General features: G+C 33.3%; 3 protein-coding genes across 3 annotated transcripts; all 3 read right to left on the bottom strand.

Annotated features, from left to right (window-relative positions):
- Positions 1–9,115: 9,115 nt before the first annotated feature.
- On the bottom strand, positions 9,116–13,196 carry LOC120203830 (mitotic checkpoint protein BUB3.3-like). The gene is made up of 10 exons (XM_039203997.1): positions 12,891–13,196; positions 12,672–12,802; positions 12,384–12,466; positions 10,265–10,515; positions 10,082–10,136; positions 9,933–10,005; positions 9,749–9,829; positions 9,585–9,666; positions 9,381–9,481; positions 9,116–9,264 (listed from the first exon to the last, which is right to left on the bottom strand). The coding sequence occupies exons 1-10, from the start codon at positions 12,993–12,995 to the stop codon at positions 9,180–9,182; spliced, it is 1,047 nt and encodes a 348-aa protein (XP_039059928.1). The 5' UTR covers positions 12,996–13,196; the 3' UTR covers positions 9,116–9,179.
- Positions 13,197–15,784: 2,588 nt separating this feature from the next.
- Positions 15,785–17,910, bottom strand: LOC120203767 (UDP-glucose 6-dehydrogenase 1-like). Its single transcript, XM_039203946.1, has 2 exons — positions 17,825–17,910; positions 15,785–17,344 (listed from the first exon to the last, which is right to left on the bottom strand). Exon 2 carries the CDS (start codon positions 17,333–17,335, stop codon positions 15,893–15,895), a length of 1,443 nt encoding a protein of 480 aa, XP_039059877.1. The 5' UTR covers positions 17,336–17,344; positions 17,825–17,910; the 3' UTR covers positions 15,785–15,892.
- A 3,358-nt stretch (positions 17,911–21,268) lies between these two features.
- LOC120203765 (pentatricopeptide repeat-containing protein At1g26460, mitochondrial-like) lies at positions 21,269–25,264 on the bottom strand. Its single transcript, XM_039203945.1, has 7 exons — positions 24,627–25,264; positions 23,811–24,033; positions 23,232–23,711; positions 22,496–22,702; positions 22,164–22,301; positions 21,890–22,078; positions 21,269–21,658 (listed from the first exon to the last, which is right to left on the bottom strand). The coding sequence occupies exons 1-6, from the start codon at positions 25,226–25,228 to the stop codon at positions 21,890–21,892; spliced, it is 1,839 nt and encodes a 612-aa protein (XP_039059876.1). The 5' UTR covers positions 25,229–25,264; the 3' UTR covers positions 21,269–21,658.
- Between the last annotated feature and the right edge of the window lie 447 nt (positions 25,265–25,711).

Here is a 25,711-nt window from a genome sequence, read left to right as displayed (position 1 = left end):
ACAAGTCTATTTCCATAGTAAAATGCATGAATTCATAAATAGAAGTATTTATGTGTATGATTTATATGTATTGACATGTTATTGTATATATGTATTATATGGTTGATGTGAAATGATATGTTATGATGATATAAACCATATGATATGATAATAAACTATATGAATATGTGATTATGAATAGGTAGAAAGGAAACAAATGATGATATAAGAATCTATTATAAAATATATGATATGAAAACATGATAGTGAGCTATGTGAAAGCACTATGAGATATATGAGTTATATGGAAAATATATGCGAACAAGATATGACATCTATGTTTATATGGAACAATGCAAGGTGATATGAGCTATGTGAGATATGAATATAAAATCATATGAGAAGTGAAAAGAATTACATGAAAATAGACTAAGTGATTACATGTATATGGGAAAGAAGCTATGAGCTTATATGAATATGTGATATGAATGAAGCTATATGATACGATCTATGTGATTACATGCACATATGATATATGTTATATGAAATGACATATGAATAGACAATACGTGATACATGTGATATGATATGGAATACATGGTTACACATACATGTGGTATGTGACAGAAGAGAAATGACAAGTAATGTGAACTGTTAAATGATAATGCCCATGTTATGTGATATGAGAGCTAGGGTATAGTTGGCATGCCAAGAGTCGAGGGTTTACCTATGTTCTACGGAACATATGGACAGTTTTACCTATGTCTTTCGAGACATATGGATAGTATACCTATGTTCTAAGGAACATATGGACAATTTACCTAGGTTCTTCGGGACCTATGGACAGTTACCGAGGATCTTTATGACCTCTGGATAGTTACCGATGATCTTTATGACCTCTGGATAGTTACCGAGGATCTTTATGACCTCTGGATAGTTACCGGGGTCTTTTTGACCTCTGGATAGGTCCTTCGGGACATTTATAGGAGCTGTGGTGACAACATAGTGGTGCACAACCTCAATAGACTCACATATCTACAGTTCTCACAGGTGCACATGGGCTAATAAGAGATAACATGGAATGTATATGTATATGATATGAGCTTAATTGATTATATGAACAAGAGAATAGAAATATGAAAGGTGATAATATGATAATGATAGGAAAGAAGATAATTATATGTATGTGTGGATATGTATATATATATATATATATATATATATATATATGAAAGGTGCGTAGTAGGAATCATTACATGTATATGTGGGTATGATGCTTGTATGTGATATGTTAGTAGAAATTTTTCAAGCATGATTACGAGTTAGAGTTTTATTATATGTTTTATGCCTCACTAAGTCAACGACTTAGCGTGTGATTGTTTCACACGTAGGTTTCGAGAAGAGTAAAGAGTAATGCGAAGCAAGACAGGTCAGTTCTCCTTACCAAATCAGATCAGAAAATATATGTATTGTATATAGAGTGTAGTTGCATGTAGTCTAAAGATAAAAATTGTATGAACTCTGATATATTTTGTAAATGTTTTGAATAAGTTAAATGTTATCAAAGTTTTTAAATTACTCACTATTTTATACGAATAAATGTTTGAAAAGTCAATGTGACACTTCGGACTCGTATCCGGGTCGGATACGGGTTGGGGGTGTTACATTTAATGGTATCAGAGCTAAGGTTTAGCCGATTCTCGGCATAAACCGAAGTCCAAAGTGTAATAAAATGTGTACATGCCAACATAGAGTGAAAAATTTCTGATCTGATAGGGTAAGGAGTGTGCTGTCTTGTTAATAGAGTTAAATTGTTATGTGATATAAGATAAGTGAATACTGAGAATGAGTTATGAGATATATATATATATATGTTTATATAATATGATAGATGATATGTGAACATATACACATGACATACGTTATATGATATGAATTGGATGATCATATGCACACGTGATATGTAATAGAAGTAAGGATATGAGCACATGAATATATGAGAGCTTCCAAAGTGAAGCACAAGGTGATAGACCTGAGGGTAATAGCATTCACCTGCCCTGGCCAGGCAGGGAGAAGAGCGAAAACCTCAGGGAATGTCTGTATAAGATTAGAGGATGATTCATGATGTTGAATGATATTCCGATGTGTTTTAATTGTATACTTCGTTAACTCATAGAATGAATGTATCGAAATAGTAAAAGAGTTATGAGCACCCGATCTCAAGGGTGAATTTGAGGAAGGCTCTGTTGTTACAGACCTTTGGGTATATGATATGAAGATAATGCTAGAAGATGTTCATTTCTCCATAGTGGAGAAATTAAATTGAGAAGTTTGTTATTATGTGGATAAGATGGAATATGGTGAACGAGTGTCACCATAAGGATGTTAAAAGATTAAGTGACGCGGTTATTGTTTGTAAAAGAGTTTGTATTCTAGATGGAAATAGTTAGCATTGGCTAACAAGAGTATGTGATGAAAATGTAATGGAATTATAATATATTGACAGGTTATGATAACCAAATATGAAGAGGATTTGGATACAGTGGTATAGTTTGATCATTGTAAGGTGTTGTGGTGAAGAAGATAAAGATTTGTATGTTTAAAGGAAATGCAAGTATAATAGATGATAAAAATGAGGTTCTGTACAAGTAAGGTTGATTATCAAAGTTATTAAAAGATATAGTTTAGTTATATTATAAGAAGATTTTGATAATGAAAGGATTAAAAATGATAAATGATTATAAGAAAGTGCAGATTATAAGTTTGATTAGAAGTAAGAAAAGTATGTAAGGTTATATGAAGAGATTATGTATCGTAATACAGACAAGGAAAGATTGAGCAAAGTTTGGATTGTGGTGAATTAATTAGGAAATGAGGAAAGAAATCAATTGATTGATTTTTGATTTTGAGTGATAAGAATTGATGTTACTGTCTACAGGATAAGTAACATATGAATGAAATCAGAGTTATGAATTTGAAACAAAGGGATAGTATTGTGTAAGAAAGAGTGTGGAGATGATAAGGATTTGTACTTTAGAATGAAAGAGTTAGCGTTGACTAACAAGATTTTGTGATGAAATTGTATTGGATATAGTTGTATATTTTGATTACGTAAATGTGATAAGTGAATGAAGTGAGGATTCGTATGGAAGTGTAAATGATAAGTTCGATATAGAAATCCGAAAAGTGTGCAAGGTGATGTGAAAATATTGTTTGACTCCTTAAAGTATATGTTTAATCACAATTGAAGAAGATTTAAAGTTGAGTTTTGGTCAAATGATGATGAAATACAAGTTTGGTATGGTTATAAGGTAATTAGAGAGTTATGAAGAAATAGATGGATTTCTGATATAGAGTGATGAGATGGACGTTACTGTCAACGTGATGAGTGACATTATATGGAATTTTAGAAAGGTCAAAGGAAAAATGCATAATCGAATGAGAGAAAAGACAACAATGGATTGGTATTACTGGTTATTGTTTATATGATAAGCAACAGAAGATGAATGTATAAACGAAAAAGATAGTTGGAAAAATAAATGATTGAAAAGTAAGTTTTTGATGATGACAAGAAAGAATAAGTCAGGGAAGCAACATAAGAACATTAGAAGATATGTTCTTATTAAGATGTTCAGTGAAAATTCGAGGGCGAATTTTCTTAAAAGGAGGGGAGATTTGTAACATCCCAAAATACGGGTTAGTGACCAAAATTGTAAAATTTCATAATATGGTGATTAAAGTATAATAGTTTAATAGTTTAATGATTTGTTCGGAAATATTTCCTAAAAGTTCATAGTAATTATCCAAGGAATTAAAGGGCAAAATAGTTATTAGACTTGAAAATTTTAATTAAATGATATATATGTATGGATAAGGATGGGAGATTTTCCAGAAATCTTTCTCTTTTCTTCTTCATTTCCTCTTCTCCACGTGTGAAGCCAAGCAAAGGTGAGTTTTCTCTTGAGCTGATTATGTGCTGAAATTTAAGTTTAGTTTTGATTATTAGATGCTAAGTAAGATTAAGGAAGGATTAAATTGCTTTAAAACAACAAAATGAAGAGTTTAGGAGGATTTAAAGATTTGGAGTTTTTGAATGAAATATCGAAATAAAGTTTATATTGAGAATTGAAAGTTGAATTTGACTTGTAATCAAGTTAATTAAGGGATAGGAAGTGTTAGAATAGGAATTTGAACATGTTACAAAACTAGTATAATTTTTGCAATTACATAGGAATGACTAGATTTGAAGTTAAAGAAGTGATTATGGAATAGAAATAAGTTTAAGTATGTGTATTAAAGTTAGGAGTATTAAAGGAAGTGAAATAGGAAGGTTTGAGTTGAAAATTGATGATTTTCGAGCTTAGAATACAATTTCTGGGTAGAGGAAACCGATACCCTATGAATGGGAATCGATTCCCCCTCTTGAACGAAAATTCCAGTATGTTCAGGGGTATCGATTCCCCCCTAAATGAAATATAGAATTTGATTCATTAAACCGGTTTAAGTTATTACATCAAGTTTAAAGTTTAGGCTTCTGATAGTTGTTTTGAAATGATATATTTATGTAGATATTGAACCTAAACAAGTTCCGGAATAATCAAAGGATTATAATTGAGTCAAAGCAAGGCTAAGGTGAGTGCATATTAGTATTATATGATGTTAAATGGAAATAAGACTTGCGACAAGTCTATTTCCATAGTAAAATGCATGAATTCATAAATAGAAGTATTTATGTGTATGATTATATGTGTTGACATGTTATTGTATATATGTATTATATGGTTGATGTGAATATGTGATATGTTATGATGATATAAACCATATGATATGATAATAAACTATATGAATATGTGATTATGAATAGGTAGAAAGGAAACAAATGATGATATAAGATTCTATTATAAAATATATGATATGAAAACATGATAGTGAGCTATGTGAAAGCACTATGAGATATATGAGTTATATGGAAAATATATGCGAACAAGATATGACATCTATGTTATATGGAACAATGCAAGGTGATATGAGCTATGTGAGATATGACTAAGTGATATATATGGGAAAGAAGCTATGAGCTTATATGAATATGTGATATGAATGAAGCTATATGATACGATCTATGTGATTACATGCACATATGATATATGTTATATGAAATGACATATGAATAGACAATACGTGATACATGTGATATGATATGGAATACATGGTTACATATACATGTGGTATGTGACAGAAGAGAAATGACAAGTAATGTGAACTGTTAAATGATAATGCCCATGTTATGTGATATGAGAGCTAGGGTATAGTTGGCATGCCAAGAGTCGAGGGTTTACCTATGTTCTACGGAACATATGGACAGTTTTACCTATGTCTTTCGAGACATATGGACAGTATACCTATGTTCTAAGGAACATATGGACAGTTTACCTAGGTTCTTCGGGACCTATGGACAGTTACCGAGGATCTTTATGACCTCTGGATAGTTACCGAGGATCTTTATGACCTCTGGATAGTTACCGAGGATCTTTATGACCTCTGGATAGTTACCGGGGTCTTTGTGACCTCTGGATAGGTCCTTCGGGACATTTATAGGAGCTGTGGTGACAGCATAGTGGTGCACAACCTCAATAGACTCATATATCTACAGTTGTCATAGGTGCACATAGGCTAATAAGAGATAACATGGAATGTACTGTATATGATATATGTGTGTTAGTGATTATTGTATATGCTATAAGATATATGATATGAGCTTAATTGATTATATGAACAAGAGAATAGAAATATGAAAGGTGATAATATGATATGATAGGAAAGAAGATATTATATGTATGCGTGGATATGTATATATATATATATATATATATATATATGAAAGGTGCATAGTAGGAATCATTACATGTATATGTGGGTATGATGCTTGTATGTGATATGTTAGTAGAAATTTTTCAAGCATGATTACGAGTTAGAGTTTTATTATATGTTTTATGCCTCACTAAGTCAACGACTTAGCGTGTGATTGTTTCACACGTAGGTTTCGAGAAGAGTAAAGAGTAATGCGAAGCAAGACAGGTCAGTTCTCCTTACCAAATGTCAGATCAGAAAATGTATGTATTGTATATAGAGTGTAGTTGGCATGTAGTCTAAAGATAAAAATTGTATGAACTCTGATATATTTTGTAAATGTTTTGAATAAGTTAAATGTTATCAAAGTTTTTAAATTACTCACTATTTTATACGAATAAATGTTTGAAAAGTCAATGTGACACTTCGGACTCGTATCCGGGTCGGATACGGGTTGGGGGTGTTACAAAGGCGATCAATACCGATAAATTTACTTGGTGTCGATCCTCTTGTGGCCTGTCAGAGACGTAAGCAACATGATGGTACAAGGTTGAAAGAATGGTGTGAAGATATGATTGTTCCAATCAAATCTTCAAGTGGGAGATTATTGACTAAGCACCGAAAGGTGCATATTAAATGCACCGAAAAAAATGAGTTGTTTTGTTGATTTTTTGGACAATGGCTAAATCAAAATTTAGTCATTAAACTTTAGGATATTTACAAATTAGTCCTTAGTTTTCAACTATAAATACCCTAGCCCATTTAGCTTCAAAATCATCCCAAAGCATTTTAACTTTCTTCCAATACTAGAGAGATTTTAGAGAGTTTCTTGAGAGTTGTTTTCTCCTTTTTATCTAGAGAGAATTATCATTGTTTTCTCCTTGGTAGATCGAGAGAGGTTGTAATTCATATTTTCTCATAGTGAAATTCTTCTACCGTTGCCCGTGGTTTTTACCCTAAATATTTTAGGGGTTTTCCACGTAAATTTTGTGCCTCTTTTATCTTTAATTTTATTTTCTCAAATTATCAGTTGCGATTTTGCTCTATCCGATAGCCGTCTTCCGCAACAGTTGAAGCAACTGTGTGTTTTTTCGAACAATTCCTAACTGTAGAAATGAAACTCTATTTCAGGAAGATGCCAAGAGGAAGTATGGTTCGATTCTGTTAGCGTTATCGAATCCGAGTCGGATGATGATTCCGGAAGTGTATACGGAAGGGTATACGGAGGTAATGCAGTTGGCGACTTATTGCTACCTACTGATTGTTTCTTGGTATCCCTTTTGCTGTTTCCTCCAGATGCATTTTCTTCATTAGGGAACATTTCAAGTGCACAAGTGCTTCAGTACGAAAGTTCATGCTTCGTTGATAATGGCTCCATCAATTCAGGAGAGAAAACTCCAGAGAGCCGAAAGAAATCGACGGTTATCATGCTTTCGGTAAAGACAAAATCTTTCGAAGGTAATGAAATCACAAAACGATCTTGTTTGAACATTATGATAAGAAAAATGATACCTTAGCTGTATAGAACTAAAAGTGTTAATAACAGGTGCAGCTGAGAAACTGACCGAAGGAAGCTGGTGGGAGATTTCACCTTCACTTTTTAAGCTCTGAGGCAAGAATTACTTTCGGTAAGCCACTTCACTGTTATTCGCATTCTGCAATATATCATATCCTTCATACATAGAAGCTGAAGTTGTAGCTTGTCATTCAGAGATAAACAGAAGTTACCTGCACCAGATTGTAGTCCATATGTACCAATCGGTGTCAATTTATTCATCTGCCCTCGGATAGTTCATCACATCTCTCAGCACCTCGAACTACCACATGTAAAACCGCACGAAAAAGTGCCTGCACTTCTAATTGTTAATAAACAGGTTCCAACTTATCCGGTAATCATGTTTCTTGGTGATGCTAATGGGGAAGGCTTGAGCCTTGTCTTATATTTTAAGGTCTCGGATACCTTTGACAAAGATATATCCCCTCACTTCCAGGACAACATAAAGGTATTCCCCTCACTGCCATTCTATTCTGCTCGGATATGGGGATATGATTCTCCAAGAACCCTTTAAACACGCAAAAATTTGAGTCAGAGAACAAACAATCACACTTGAATCCGAGTAACATTGAATTGGATCTATTCATTTTTAGTTGGTATTGGTGTTTCTGCTTTGTTACAAAAATTTATTGAAGATGAAATGAAAAGGTTAAAGGGTGGTTTGCAAAAGAGTCCACTGTTCCTCCAACATAAAATCACACAATTATCCTTAAATTATAGGGACTTAAAAGCTCCTCTTCTTCTTCTTTATGTTTTAGGTTAAATGGATTTTAGGGAAATACGTGTTTTTATTTTATTTTTTAAATGTTAAGTTAGACTTCTATTATTAGGTTAACAAGCGCTAATAGTCGAGAAATCAAAAATCAAAATGTATTGACCGATAACATAAAAGACAAAAACTAATTTTTTTTAAATCAATGACCAAAATTGAATAAGTCAAAAATATAAGGGACCACCAATATTATTTACCTTTAACAAATTAAATTTGTATCATTTATTGTCCAGTTTAAATAATGATAAAGCAACATTTAATATTGAATGACTACTTTTTTTAACTTTAATCCTTGATCATTTTCATATCAATATTAATTCTAAAACTCAAATAACTTTTTAATTTAATTCTTTAGCTCAAATTTTATTTAATTGTATTGAATTTTTTTTTGAATTAATCATTGGTATCCAATGTATTGATCGACTAATCCAGATCGGATACTACAGAGGCGAAGGCAACTCTCCCAACTCAGTTTATTCCATTCGCAAACACCAAGAATCAAACCTCTGACTTTGCTTAAAAGACGTAGTGACTCATCTCACTAGACCAATTAATTATTGGTAAAAAAAATATTTTTTAATCACAAGTAACTAAATTTAAAATGAAACATAAATAAAGCTCGTTGGGTTTGAACTATTCAATTATTATTTAGAACACAACTTAACTAAATAAAAAAGATCAGTTCGGCTCAATTCAAGTTTTTTTCTTGTTGCTCTCGACTCTCAATTTTTTTCTCAGCCAATAAGCAAGCTGAAAAACAGAAACTCGGCATACATTACAAAACCATAAACATCAATACCAGAAACAGAAAACCTTAGATTTAACCCGTGGTGCCGACCATGTAAGCTTAAACACAATACAATCAAGAATTAATTTGGCAAGAAAACAGAATAAAGTCAAAAATTGATTTGGCGAACTCTGCCAGAGATTTGAAATTGGATAAGCAAAGGGAAGCAAAATGAAGCTACCAGCAATCAATGACTAAGCGCCTTCAGAATATTGTACATACAATGATCTGTGCAATCATTCCCTACTTGAACTTCCATCAGAAACTGATCTCAAGTGGCTTTCATCAAGTTTATGCACAGATATCTGTGGGGGCTTTTCTCTGTCACCGGAAAATTCGAAATGATTCGATGAACAAATCAGTATCAAAATAATATTTGTTATCGAAGCGTGTAAATATTAGATGGTTGAAGCAAAAGAAATGGAAGAACAACTAACATTTCAGTGGCCTCTTGGAATGTATGGCTTGATGCAACAGCCAAAATTTGCCCTTCATGGTTATATGTTAAGGAGGCAATACTGTTTGAGTAGCTAGGCAGCTGAAAGCAAAGGAAAGCAGATTAGTGGACCGAGGAATCAAATGATGTACTTCTTAAGAGTGACAGAACAAGAAGTATCAATAAAAGGAACATATAAGATTACATCAAAGAGTCTTCTTCTACTTTTGGCATCCCATGCAGTAACATAACCCGCATTATCACCCGTGACAAAAACACCTGAGATGCTAAAACAAAAAGTACCGTAAAAATGCCATTATGAAACGATGTCTGTTATCTATGAGATGATCCTGATTGAAGTGCACATACAATGGGTTTAACGCGATGTCATTCACCGGTACTACATGGTTTCTTCGATCTCTTGATTTTGGATGACATCGGAACATATACCTGCAGGCATGAGATATACTGGATTTATAAATTGACACAGACTATGTTTTTCAATGTTCAACTGCTACACTGAACCAAAAGTTCAACAGTTTTCAAAACTAACCCCATGTTGTTTGAACCGGAAGGATATGGAATCTCTAATTTTACTCGTCCGTCTACCGATCCAACTGCATATCCTGCATGAACATATAATCAGTTTTAAGGGTGGTATAGAAAAAATTCAAAACCATCTCAGAAAAGTTTTTTGTTTGCTCATCTCTCGTAAAGCTGTTATATTGAAGATTATGAATTCTGACAGAATTCCATGCTTAAAATCCATCATGTTAATTCATGTGGAATTCACATTTAGCTGTTTGGTCATATGTCATTCATCAAGAATAATTTTGAGACAGAAGAGATCATTACATGTAGAGTCAACGACATCAAGAAAAATACCTTAGAATAAGGAATTGAGGAGACACATCGTATTGGAACATCCATACAAGATTCATTTGATTGAACACATTGGTCTAAGTTACGCAAGTCATAAATATCAACTGATGATCCAACCGCTACGATCAATTCAAATCCAGAGAGTGACATTGATTCCACTTCTGCATCTAGATTTTTCTGGAACACTAGGGGCTTTGCTCCAAACATGTCCCAGACTATGATCTTCTTATCAAAGCCTGCAGTAATCACTTGACCTGAAATAATAGAATAAGGCGTTTAACTTCCACTGGAAATAAATAGGATTACAGGAACATAATTGAATGGTAAATTTAAGATCTCAGTTTGTATAATGGGCTTTTTTCGATGTTCATTGGAATGTTGCAATTTAAAGGGTCCTCGTCGCCCCTCCAATGATGAGATTAAAACAATGTGCCCTTATGTGAATAGATAAACTCACAATTAGATTCTAAGAATTATATTATTAACATCCTTTACAAACATAGTTGAATAGGCTCATATTTATAGCGGTATATGTAATAAAAGGTATCAGCTGTGCTCTTGAAAAACTTCTGTTCAGAGAGAGGACCAAATTATTAATCAGCTAAAACTTCTTTATCACAGCCCTGTTAAAGCCCCAGCTTATGTAACAACAAGAAAAACAAAATATTCAGTTGGTCATCATCTGCAGGGTAGTACGGCACAGAGCAACATAAACTCGATGCACAAACCATTTTCTTAAACTGTTATAAGCTTTTAAAAAAATACAGAGGTTCAATATTGCTGACGAATTTCCCTCAGTAAACATTACTTTTTGTTGGGGCAAAAATCTGTATAACTAATTTTGTTCTTCACTATTGGCTGAGGTGGTACCCACTGGGTGGAAGCACTAACTGGACAGTTGGACCAAAACTTTTTAAATTTATTTTGTTGGCATATTTGGCTCAAATTAAGCTGTGATTTTCTAGATTTATTTCATATTGAATAATGTGTTTTGAAAATAAATATAGAAATTATTTCATAAAGTCTTTATTGGTTTAGAAACCAAAAACTTTGGGTTAGTCTATTACAAAGTTTCATTATTTGGGTAGACTTTTTATTTAACCAAATAAATATACAAGATTGTTCTGAAAGATATACATTGATAACGGAAGACCTTGTTTTCCAGTAACTCTATTTGACAAAGCCAAATTTACTTGATAAATAAGTAAAAACTTTATATAAGGTTTCTAATTCAAAAAGAAATATTTTAATAATTATGAAATAAAATATACAGCAATTAAAAAGACCTAATTAAAGAAGAGTTGCATCCCAAGCTGTATTAAGAATGCATGATGCCAACTTAAAGGGCTACTTCTATCTAGTTTTGATTAGGACTTTTATTGTATCATGTGAGAGAACCTTTTATTATTTCAAACAAATCGGTTTATTCAAGAAACATTGTAACTGTGTTATTAAGAGTTTCAAGGTTGTGCTTACAGCAAGTATTAAGTGATCAATGAAGATTATTTAAGGGAGAGAATAGTTGGGAGAATATTGTATGGGGAGTGCTACAACTAGTGTGTGTAGTTAGGTTGAGAATTCGTATCTCTTGTCTGAAAATATTAGTTGAGAAATTGTATCTCTTATTATTCTCTTGTAGTGAGATATTAGTTGAGAATTCGTATTTGTTGTTTTGAGAATATTATATTGGACTTCTCTCTGAACAAGGTTGCACAGAGGTAGAATCGTTGATTGATCTAAACTGCGTTAACAAACTCTCTTGTGTTCTTGTTTAACAAATACAGCAACAGTTCTGAACATATGTTAAAGGTTTTTAGAAGGTTCACGGTAATGGGACAACATTTAATTTCATAGCTAAATGAATTACAAAATGTAAACACTAATCATCATTACTCGTAAAGTGCATAGAAACAATCAAGAATCTTTTAAGACAAAGCACATTCATTTGACGAGTGAAACATGACAAAGTAAAGCTGCAGGACATAAAAATAAGACAAAGCCTCTTGTTGTATATGTTCAATATATGCGAAGTTATTCAAGATCTCACAGTATCTTTAAGTAAGATATTGACAAAGAATTTTGCTTAAGCTGAATCGCAGTAAGAATGAGGTAACTAACTTACGTGTTTCAGTAGAATATTCCGCACAGTTTACCATATCATCATGATTTCCAATTTTATTGCTGATTCCAGACTGCAAATCATACCTAAAAAAAGGATTTCCATAATTAGAGAATCTTGGATTTACGAGATAAAGAGGTCAGATATTCCAAGCTCTTAACCAATTTTAGCAAGAGTATAAAATTCGAATTTGGCAGCAGAAACTTTAATTTAAAAAAAAAAAAGAAACCACTCGTGTGTATATCGCTTAAATCAAAATTTGAATACACTCAAGCAATTAAAATGAAAAACCTTGTAATGGAACCGTCAGAGCCAGCGCTGAAGGAGACAGATTCCTCCTGGAAACAACAGTCGAGAAGCGCAGCCTCGGACGAAGTTTCTAATCTGAGCTTAGAACAATCCACCTCAAACAGTCGAAGACTCTGTTACAAATTAAAGAACCAAAATCAGCTGCGAATAATTGCAATCCAGATGAAAAAAAAGAAATAAAAATCAGAGAAGATTACTAACGGAGTCCCAAGAAGAAATGAGGAGGTTGTTAGACTGCGGCGCGAATCTGATCCTGGAAATGGCATCTCGGATCGGATTCTCGAATTCCAAACAAGATCCGTTCATTTCATATGCTTACAAGGAGATCTCACAGCTGATGAGGGAGAAAGGAATTTCAAATCTAGGATTGTGGTTTCAGGAAGAGGTAAAAGTTAGCATGGAGCCGATAGAGTGGGAGTTGAAGACACAAAACACTAAATTTTGAAAAATCCCGCTCGGCGAATTTATGGTAAATTTAAATTGTATAGTGGGTTTACGAAATTATCCATTCCGGTCCCTAAAAAGTCAAAATTACCCTCCCATGGTTTACATTGAAATAGAACAATAACATAACCCCACAATATCTACTCGAGTCTCCTGCGAAGGCGCAAATGTTATATAGGATATAAAAATAGTCGAGTATATTAATATGTGACATTAGTGATATATATTAACGTTTAATATTTATTTATTTATTTATTTTAAATATATGATAACATTTTAATTTTTAATTTTTTTTATCTAAAGTAATTTTTTTAGTTTTTTTAAGTATCATCTTAGGAGGCAAATGTAATAAAATTTAAGGTTATCTTTATAATGCTCAAAGATAGGCAGACCGTGTACTCTGTTGAGACCCATTTATTCAACTGTCAGGATTTATCCAGTTTGTTTCTGTACTAAATAAGGTTAATTTATTATAATAAATCATGTATTTCAAATATATATTTTTAGTTTACCCAAAAAGTTCAATTGTATTAAGAAAAATCTGATAATTATCGATCAATAATAATAATATGTACAAGTCATGTTATTATTTATTATTCATGTCCTCTTTCTCTTATAAATGTGATTAAAAGGAAATGTTATTTTATTCAGAGATTTTGAGTTCGAATAATTATATTTATAAAGAATGTGGCGTGTTGTCAATAAGTTATACTATCTTGTAATTACTTTAAACTGTTCAAAAATAATATTTTAATTAATATTCAAATAAAAATTTAATCTGGTGTTTAATATTTTTCACATTTGATCAAATAAGAATTTAATATTTTTTGAATTTGCTCATATAAGAAATCTTATTTAAAAGATAAAATGTTAAAAAATAAGCATTTATGTTCTACTGAATCATCAATTTGCCTCGTATTCTCTTTTTCTTTTATACTTTAGTACTCAGCGTTTTAATTTTGATCAAAATAACTATTGTTTGGATGAAATTGTTAATTGACTAATTATTATTTTTATTAATTCAGGGGGATTAATAGTATTTGTTTTAAAGATTTTCATCAATTTGACAATGAAAATTCAAGCACAGTCTCTGGTATTCGAATCTAAGACTTCTGTGGATAATAACTATTCATTTAATTATTAATGTAATTTGATTCGCTCGTTAATTAACTAGTTTTAGTAGATAAACTAAAATGGTTTTTTTTATTTAGTAAGGATACCTTTAATTAACTTTAACCATCAAAATTGTTGTATTTTTTATAATGTTCAGTTTTCGATTGTTTTAATAATTATTTTAAATATGATATAAATTTTTATAAAAAAAACTATTCAATTACATTTATTTTTTGTTTTATTTTATTTTATTTTATGAGAATTATTCAATTACATTTAGACACGTACTAAAACGAGTGAATATCGTAATGGGTCATCTTTATGTTAATTTACGCAAAGATTAAATTATTCTTTTTTTATAAGAATAAAATCACTTAATTTATATATAGAAAAGGACCTAAATAATATTGAAACTCAAAATTAACCAACTATAAATTAATATTTTAAACTGAAATGTTAAAACTAAGGGGTTGTTTGTGTTAGGTATGGCTCATAAATATACTAGTAAAGAGGACAAGAGATGAAGCGGAGTGAGCGAAGCGAACATCAACTGTCCTTACAAAGAAAGTCTCGTTGTGGGGTTACGAATTATGTGGGTTGGGGGTGCGGGGGCGTAGCCCCGCGGTACGGTACAGGGTTAATTTTGTAATTATGTACCAGTATTTTCTATTATAAATAGAGATATAACCTAGACCTAAAAATATCATTGAATAAAACTTCTAGCGCCGCCTAGGCACCGAGGACGTAAGCATATTGTCGAACCTCATAAAATTCTCGTGTTCTTTTGTTTTCTTTACCCGTTTTCGTCAACAGTTTGTTTGCCTCTTAATAGAACCATTCAGCGTTTGAATATTGTACCTCTGAATGATTCAGTGCTGACTGATTCAGCAAAACAGTGTTGAATGATTCAACACAGAAATACATTCTGAATCATTCAGAGCCAGTTATCAAACATCATGTCACATTCAGAGCCAGTTATCAAACATAATGTCACATTCAAAGAAACCATTTAGAGCCTCTGAATCATTCAGGATTTGAATCATTCAACGCTTAATCATTTTGAAATAAACAAACAGCCCCTAAAACATCCTTGGATTGAATGTACCAATATATATATATATATATATATATATATATATATATATATATATATATATATATATATATATATATATATATATATATCCTGGTGATTGGAGTAAGGAAATTACAAGGTAAATGCCTTTGCCATCTGTGCTGTTTAAAGGAAACACAAACACCTCTACTTCAATAAACAAGTATCACATTATTCATGTACAAGATTATGAATTTATGTTCAGAGGATAAATTTATAATATTTTAAAATTTGTGAATTTATTAAATTTTAAGGAATAAAAATAAATTATAAAAAAATTAAAAACATATAAAAATTCAAATTTTTTAAGGGCTATCGTTCCTCGATCCATCATTCACTAGTAAAGATTTTATCATGAATAAAAAAACAATAAAATCATGTATGTTCCACGGACTAAAGACAAAGAACCAGACACTACGCTGTCATATAAGAACTCAATACAACTCCAAATAGAATTTTAGAACTATAACAAATAAAAATGTAGTGCAAATAAAATTGAATAATCGGGTTATATGTCTCTCAAAACTATGGTCTATGCCACAGCTGGCATGTCCCTAAGCCATTGATCCAATGGCTTGCCAATGGAGTAGACAATAAACCCGATCGCCCTCAGCTTAGTTTCATCTACAACGTTCCGGCCGTCGAAGATGAATGCAGGCTTCCGCATGTTGTCATAAATCCTTTGGTAATCGAGGGTTTTAAACTCGTCCCATTCTGTCAGAATGCAAACCCCATGAGCATCCTTGGTTGCCGCATAGGCATCCCAGACGACGTTAACTTGCTTGATCGAAGTAGGGCTCAGAGGTTGAAGATGAACTGGATGGTCCCAATCAAACTTGTTCATTGCAAGATCCCTCTGAATCTGCTCCTCGTTGACTTGAGGGTCGTAAATGCTCAGTCGAGCTTTATCGCCTAACAACCCTTTGCACACATCGATAGCTGGGGTCTCACGAGTGTCACCGGTGTCCTTCTTGAATGCAAATCCAAGAATGGCAATCTTTTTCCCTGAAACAGTGTTAAACATTGAGGAAACAATCCGGTTTACGAACCGAGTTTTCTGGTAGTCGTTGATCTTAATGACTTGTTTCCAGTAATTGGCAACTTCTGGGAGGCCATTGCATTCACAAATATAGACCAAGTTAAGAATATCCTTTTGGAAACACGATCCACCGAAACCGACACTAGCATTCAAGAACTTGGGTCCGATTCTCGTGTCTTTCCCAACAGCATGAGACACTTGGCTCACATCAGCACCGGTTGCCTCGCACAATGCGGACATAGCATTAACCGATGAGATCCTCTGTGCCAGGAAGGCATTGGCAGCAAGCTTCGATAGCTCTGCAGACCAGAGGTTGGTGCATATGATCCGCTCCACAGGGACCCAATGCGCATACACATCCCTCAATGCTTCAATTGCCTTTTGACCTTCTGGGGTCTCCCTGCCTCCAATAAGAACACGGTCAGGATTGAAAAGGTCCTGAATCGCAGTTCCCTCGGCGAGAAATTCCGGGTTCGAGAGAATCTGAAAATCGATGCCTTTGCTGTTGTGGTTCAAAATCTTCTCTATTGCCTCAGCAGTTTTAACAGGAACAGTTGATTTCTCAACCACAATCTTGTTAGATTTGGATACATCAGCAATCATCCGGGCAGCACTCTCCCAGTAGGTCAGATCAGCAGCTTTCCCAGCTCCGAGACCCTGCGTTTTGGTCGGGGTGTTAACCGAAACAAACACGATATCAGCCTCCGAAACATGCTTCTCCACATCGGTGCTAAAGAAAAGGTTCTTCCCTCTGCACTTCTTCACCACCTCATCAAGTCCGGGCTCGTAGATCGGAAGTGCATCACTGTTCCAGGCAGTAATTCTTGAGACAGAAATGTCGACAACAGCCACTTCGATTTCGGGGCATTTCAATGCAATAACAGCCATTGTCGGCCCACCGACGTAGCCAGCACCAATGCAACAGATCTTCACCATTTCAATATCCTACGAATATCCAAAAAAGAAAAAAAACAATCCGATTTCGTGTCAGATCATGTAGTGTTTAAACAATAGCTCCCTAAGATACTACTAATTAAACATCGGAATTAGCAAATAATGATGTCGGCAGCAATATAATAATCGGATCCATTTCTAAGTAAAACAAAAACAAGACAAATAACGATGAACTAGGGACAGAAATCAGATATATGGTTTCCCAAACGAAAAACAGGACATTCAATCACCAGAGATCCGACATGCAAACCGACCAAAAACATGCAGTCAATTTCACTAATTCCATCTTTAAAAAAAATTAACAAGAACTTGAAGTAAACACCTTTATCTTAGAGATCTGACCCAAAAAAACAACAGATCCACCAATTAACAAAACCCAAAAAGAACAAAATGGAGTCAAAATTAAAGACGAGTTGACAAGTGAAAATCAAAGAGGAAAAGACCGATAAAAGGAAGAAGATATGAAATTACCTTACTGGGTCTCGAGTTGTTCAATGAAGAAAAGAAAAGAAAAGAAAAGAAAATCTAGGTGAAGAAGGAGAACACAAAGCGAAAATATTTTCAGGTGAACGAGGATGAGAAAGACCCAAGACTTTCAGACCGTATTTATAGTCACCTAAATTGCCTCCAGGACCCAGAATTAATTTGTTTTAATTTAATTGTCCCATATTATAATTTTCTCACATTTTAGGGACGTCTATGCTAAAATATTTATTATAACGTAAATAATGAACACATTTCCTAGTTTCTTTTCGGCCCATCAAAATCCAACACTTAACTACCAATAATTAATTACTCCAAAGTATGTTAAAGATATTTTTGGTATTAAAATAAAATATCTTTCAATAATTTAAATAATGAAAATGAATTTTCTTTAAAACGACCCTAATGAAGCTTAAACGAGTAAAATATTTTTATTTTCAATCTTAATATAAAATGAATTTATATTTTCAATTTTAATATAAAATTAATTTATATTTAATACTTTGAATTTTTGTTCATTAATGCATTATTTATAGAATTTTTATTAAAATATTTTTATTAAATTGAATTAATACATGTAACCTCTAATATGATTATTTAGTATCGGGTTAGTGGAACAATTTATTCTCTCACTCTTTCTTCGTAAAAGCAAAAAATAGGATTAATATAAAAAAATATTTAAAATATATATTTTTATATCAGGCGTATAAACTTTTTCGATCAATATAAATAAAAATTATCATTTTAAGTGTATATGTCATACTGACAGTTAAAAATATGTTTAAAATCAATCAATCATTATTTGATATGTACCTTGATTTTTTTTATTTCTTTTAATTTTTTTAAAAAATAAAATTTATTATATTTTTAAAAATAAAATTCATAATTTTTTAAAAAAAAACCTAAACTTTTCATGTTTTAAAAATTACTCCAAGACTTTCAATTCTGTCGCTGATCATCATCACCATCGACTATCACTCACTCACCCATCGAATCACTCATCCACTAATCATTTCCGACTATTCATTCACCAAAATAGGATTTTTTTTTTAAAAATAATAATAATAATTTTAATTTTTTAAAATAAAATTTTAAAAATTTATATACACGTAATGTGTCACGTTTGGAGTGGTTAACAATATTTGTTTTAACTGCATAGGGACTTAAATTATTAATATTTGTAATATTAGATACGTGGACAAAAAAAATTAGACACCCAACTGAAAAATAAGATATAGCTTGGATTTTTTATTATAATTATTTTTTGGTATTAAGTCTAAAATGTAAAGGAAAAAAGAAATTCTTTTATGTAATTATTCAAAGGGTCCACATGAGAGCTGTGCATTGTTGGAGTAAAATGGAAGATATGGGAATATAACAGTTAAAAGGGCTACACAAATGTCGAATGAACTCAATTCAATATTATATTTATTCAGAATTAACGGTTCTTCTCATCAAATCATTAGCATTATTAATAAGAAGAAATATATTTCTAGAACAAGGGTGATTTAAACATATGGTGATTATGATGCCAACAATCAACAGCTTAAAATTTTTGTTTGATTGAGGAAGAGTTCATTGAACAAAACTGGGAATTGAAATGGATTTAAGACCCACCATTAGTTTAGATGCTCCTAATTGTTTACAAGTTAGTGCATCGTTTTCTATCCCCCAACAGAATTTAATTTACATTGCCAGAAGGAGAAACAAAGGGTGACTTTTAGCTTTCGAAGTTGCAAGCAACTACAAAAATTTGCAAGAATCTTAGGTACAGAAGGGATGGAGTTAGAGCATTGAACCGTGAATGTAAGGCATTATTGTTACATTACATAGCAGCTAGCAGGTCAGTCAAGTAAATCATCGTGGAATTTGGTTGTTTTCTCATCCTGAAAAGCATCTTCTAGAGAACTAAATGGTTTATTTGCATCATCAGTACCTGCAATAACACTTTTTTTAAAAAAAAGTAAAATTTAAGATCTTCTGGTTAAAGGCAATCCAAGAGTGGAAGTTGTTATAATACCTTAACAGACGTGGAAGAACTTTACTTCCAAGGAACAATACATTAGCATCCCATATTCACGCTAACTTCCGACTCCGAGAAGATTGGACTCGTGTTTAGTAAGCATCCGCAATCGGCTTCCTACTATATCATCGAGCTTGGATAATCTCCAAAACACTTATATTGGGTCCAAAAAAGTGCAGACGTTCGGGAAATTACGCTATCATTTCGATTTAAAGATGATAAAAGATCAAACCCGAGGTTTCTATCTTGTATACCATGAATAAGTCTAGCTACCAGCCAAGCTGAAAATCTTGGGATCTTTGAGCTGCTTCAATGTCTTGTGTTGAATTAGTTCGTACCAAATGATACTAAATGCTCACGCAACTTATCCATTTTGTCTCGCCTGCAAAGTTACAACTTGCTCTCTATTGTCAGCCAACTCTCTTATCCTACGTAAATTCCTTGATGTCAAAATCATTTTGTGGTGGTTTTAATGTGTGAATATTTGAAGAGTTCATCACGTAATTAGAGTTATTAATGATGGATCGAAAGGGGCTGCCGTAGACAATCATCCCTCTAAAAATTTCAGATATTCTTTTAATTGAGACATTTTATTTATATTTTCTATTGATAATTTTAATTTTTTTAAATTTAATACAAAAAAAGCTCAAGCTATACATTTTTCCTCGTTTGGGTACCTAAATTGTTTTTCAGTCTTTGTGAGTACTTAACGTTATAAATATTATCACTTTAAGACTGACCATCAACTCCAAAACATTATCATGCATGGCATTTGCGCCTTTATCGGACAGAAACGAAGTCTGGGTTACCGTATGAATGTTCTCTTCCAGGCCATTGACATTTACCCATGAGAATCAAACAATGAGGCGGTATTCCCAAAGCCGAGTATCCTGATCACTTCAACTACCGCTGAAGATGCCCATTATCGTGAAACTGAGATTTCTCAAAGGTTAGGCTCTTGTGTTGATGGCTAAGTTATGTTTATTATTCTTGTTTGGCTTCCGAGAAAAAAAAAGGGCAAATCCTTAGTACTCCTCTCTTATTCCACAAAATAATCTAAACTCTAAAACTATACCATTTGTGTAGAACCACTTACCTGAAAATATCTACTAAACATATCCTAATTTATTTAGCATTTTTTTTATCGTTACAAGATTTGTCTTAATAAAATATAAAGCAGCAAGTAAACTTTCAAAATGAAAGCAATCATGATCAGAAGATGTTTTCTTTTTTAGACCAAAAGTTCCAAAAAAAAATTAAGTTTGGTACATATTTCGGGTTGCATCGAAACATCCTTAGACCTGCAGCAGCAAGCATAACACAGTAGTTACAATAATCAGTTGAAACAATCTCAATTTACTCCTTTACTCAGAGCAGAAAATCCATACAACCTTAGTTACCTCTTCATGAAATAAAAGATGCAGCCTCTACATTCAGTTCAGGCACATTAGTAACATCCATCATCATTAAACCACAAATGATTCGATAAACATACGTACCAGATTAAATTAAACTGTGAAAAAAAAATGACGACGACTTTATGCTTCTGAATCCTTGCTTCTTAAATAATTTGGAAGGCCCTATATTTATTTGTTAACATTCTGTATTCCTACACCTCAGAAAGCATATAAAAGGGAGGGAAAAAGTTACAAGCTTGACATTTATCCTGCCAAGGCTCAATTGACAAAAACCAAATAATGTAAAAATAAGTGTTCATACTTTATTGGGACTTGCAACAAGTAAATCGGTGAATCCCAATCACCACTCTTGATTTTTCCAATATAAATATCCCCTAGAATCTGCAATAAGAGATTGATTCTATCAAAAAAATAAGAGATTGATTAATTCTGGTAAAACAGGAACGAACTTCGGGAGCTTCTATAGCAAAAATTCAAGGCTTCAAATCATCAGCATAACATTGTAAAAAATCAACTACAAGAACCTTCTTCCTCGATCCTAAGAAAATATATGAAAATTTTCTGGAACTTCTCATGCAAGTATTTATACCATAAGACAGCAACAAAGCCTACCTATGATGCATATTCAGTGCCGTAGTCAAGATTGAAAAGCATGCCCCTGCGGTTTTCTGAGCCCATTTGAATGCTGAATTTCTTTGCCAGGGATTGGACTTGATCATCACACTCGTAGTCTATCTCTCGCATGCATCGTCTTCTGATCTTTTTTAGTGTTTCTTTGGAGGGTATAAATCCAGCAGTAACCTGCCAAAACGATTGTGAATGGCCTTAAATCATTTTTCCACAGAGATATAATTGATGTTATCGGTCAGAAAGAAAAGAGAGTTACCATCTCATCAACTATAGATAGAGCAGCCTTTTGATCACGATTGATGAGATGAGCATCAATAAGCAACGAATATGACTTAGCATTGGGTTTCACACCCACGCTCAACATGTGTTCAAACACCCTGGAAGCTTCAAAAGTCTGCCATGCAAGGATACATTAACTTGAAGAATTAGGTTCAGATTTGAAGCTTAAAACCCAAGAAAGGAGCTTCTGCTTGGGGGAGGGGGAAATTCTATCTTGGATACAAGCATTTTGCGTTCTCAAGATAACCCATGCAAGCATCCACATGTACTAGTTGCAAGTGTATGTGCATATGAAGGAGAGATACATACCTTCTTCACCTTTCCAAATGCACAGATCAAAGCATTGTATGAATGAATATTAGGGGTCAACCCGAAAGAAGAACTTATTGCATCAAATGTTTGGTAGGCACGCTCAATGTCCCATATGTTTCCACAACCCAAAATTATACAATTCAGAGCAGCAACAGACTTGTATGGAGGGTCTGCACGGCTTAAATTCTCAATTTGATAATATACCTGAGGAGAATATATCAATTTTATGACATCAGAAACAGCCACCTCAAGCAGCAAAATATATAAAGATTAGGTTTATGAAAAAATTTAAAAGACCAACGATAATTGATGGTCGTAAGTGCAACTGAAACAGCTTTTATCTTTTCAAAAGAAGAAATTCTCCTGGCACGAAGTTGTCGTTGCAATGACATATATAAGTGCTAAAAATTGGTAAACTGGCCTAAAGACAGAGAACCAAACATAATTGCCAAGACATGTAGAAAAAAATGTATACATTACAAGGATAGAATGATGGTGTAAAAGTTATTTTTCTTTCCACATCCACAATTCAGAACAAAACTTCAAGTAATTTTTCCATGATATTCATTTATTATTAATTTTTAAAGTTAAAAAGTGCATATATATATATATATATATATTCTGATGCTACTTTCTTTTTCTCAGGTAATATCAAAATCACCAAATTATCAAATAATAGTTTATTCAACAGATTCATCGGAATGAAAATAATTGCAAGTATAAAAGCACATACTGAATCCAATGTCTCAAAACCCTTCTTGGAGGAAGCCACAACCAATGGATATAAAGAAGTAAAAGGTGAAAACATATCTTCTGCTTCATTATCAGAGTTCCCATGAGCAGTGTCAAACTCATGCAATGTACCAAAAGCCTTTTGTAGACTCCCCAGTGATGCAAGAGCATATATCTTCCCAAGGAAAGAATCAGGGCTAGGCACCTTTTTTTGACGCAATGAGCGCCGAAGGATTGCCCAAGACGCATCCAACAGGTTTGAACTGTAGGTCCTACCTGCAGTTGCAAGTGCTGAGACAATTAATCCTTCATCTACAGAAAGCAAGAAAGTCGGCCTTGCATTTTCGCCTCGAGCAATCCATTTGGCCATAAATTCCAAAGCATAAAATAACAACTTGCTGTTGTCCGCTTGCATAGAAACTTCTGCAAGGTAGTTGCACAAACCCCAATTTGGATAAAGAGCTCTATTCTGCTCCATTTTCTGATAAGACCCAAGGGAGAAAAGTTAAATAATCAAAGACTGCGCAAAGTTGATCTCCATAGGCAAAACATCATTTTGCCAACTATATGAGTCATATACCTTACACATCTCAATGACAGTAACCAAAGTATCAAACCGCCCCTCTTTGACACAGCATGCTACGCATTCTGTAAATACTTTCAAAGACAGCTTATAACCAGATTGTAAAGCCTTATCTATATGTGTCAATGCTGCATCAGTCTGTTGCGTCTCAAATAGCAGCCCAATAACCAAATCATAAGATTCATCATTAGGTAGAGATTCCTTTCCACCTTGCAACATCCTGATTGGGACAAAGTGAAGGGTAAAAATACAATTGTAATATCAAATAAGTTTTGAAGGTAGTTCCAATAAACTTAAAGCGGTATCTTATATATGCAATTGAGTTCCTATTAATTGAATGGATATCCTTCCAGCAAGTAAATTGATAGAAGGAATTTATATCTTCAAAAATCAATATCGCAATCATCAATTGTGTTCCAATTCTAATTCAAGTAATATCAGTAAAATTTCACCAAAACAACATCCACCAAAAACTATAAACCCTCAACCAAAGGCAACCACACAACACACGATCTCCAACTCCATAACAGTCACATTCAAATATAAAGTAATCAAATTCTCAATACAATAAAAAGAAGAGGAATATTAAATAAAAAGTAGAGGAGAAAAAGAGAAACTAAGTCGACGCTCATATCAGCGGAATGCAAAGAAATAAACTTTAACAGAAAATGAGGATTTTTTTATTCTAATTTCATTTACTAACTCAAAATGAAGTATTTGTGAAACTTTTAAACAAAGGGTAACTTTAGAGAGAGAAAGCAAAAAGAAGAAGAAGAAGAAGAAGAAGAAGAAAAGTACAGTACTACAACTAACCGTTCAAGCAATTTCTCAGCAGCTACAGTTTCCTTAGCCTGATGCATAGCCTTTAGAACCAAATTAAACGATGCCGTATTAGGAACAAACGCGAAATCATCCATTTGCTCAACGAAATCGAGTAACTCCCCGGCCGTTGCTCCGATCATGAAATTAGCTCTCAAATAATGATTATAAAGATTTACATCAGGCCTATTGGGCTTCCCATTCTTATCCAGCGATCGAACCCAGAACTCAAAAAGCTCTTTTATATCGGTCCAACGTTGCTGAGTTATCAAATCGGCAAAATGATTCATCAAAGCAGGCGCGTCCATGGACTGGGAAAGGTACTGAATCCGGTGTGCAGGGGACTGGCTCAAGCGGCCGAGGGGAACAAGAGATTGAGTTAGGGAGGCTGAATTTGTGGCTGCGTTAGGGTTCCGCCAATTTTCGTGGTAGAGAGGGCTGCCGGAGGCTGGGTTGGGAGGGAGAGGGGTGGTCTGAGTTTCGGTGAAGGGAGTCGACTCCGAGAGTTGAGGTTCATGAGAAACGGCAGAGAAGGTGGAAATGCATTTGATTTGGTTTACCCGGACTAGCATTCGGGTTCGTGTCAAGATCGCCATTTTAATTTTTTTTTCTTTTTCCGTGAAAACTTGAGCAAAATAGCTTTGGCATGTAAGTTTTAGGGTTTCTCTGGACGACGAAAAGGGGTTATCCGTTATCTCGCTTGGAGGAGAAAATAGTAATTTCATAATGTCAGTGGTAATTTGGAGATCACAGGGAACTAGACATGAAATTAGTTAAAATATGATCTAAGTCCCTATAAGTTTTTGTATATTTATAATTTGGTACTTTATTTTTATTTCGAGGAATTACATAATAAGGAAAAACAATTAAATAAGTATTGCATAATAATGAAAAAAAATTAATGAGATAGAAAAAAAGCTTGTTAAAATTTTGCTACTAAATTTATTTTATTGTCATGTTATTTTAAAATTTAATAATTTATCTAAAATAATAAGGATGCATCTGCTCCTAGAGGATTTAGTGCATCCGACTATGATTATGTCCCGTGTGGAAGGACTATTTACATAGGAAAAGGAAGC

This window comes from Hibiscus syriacus, unplaced genomic scaffold (genome assembly GCF_006381635.1).
Source record: "Hibiscus syriacus cultivar Baekdansim isolate YM2019G1 unplaced genomic scaffold, ASM638163v2 tig00010263_pilon, whole genome shotgun sequence".
In the NCBI taxonomy this organism is placed as follows: domain Eukaryota; kingdom Viridiplantae; phylum Streptophyta; class Magnoliopsida; order Malvales; family Malvaceae; genus Hibiscus; species Hibiscus syriacus.
This window is presented reverse-complemented; position numbering and strand designations above follow the sequence as displayed.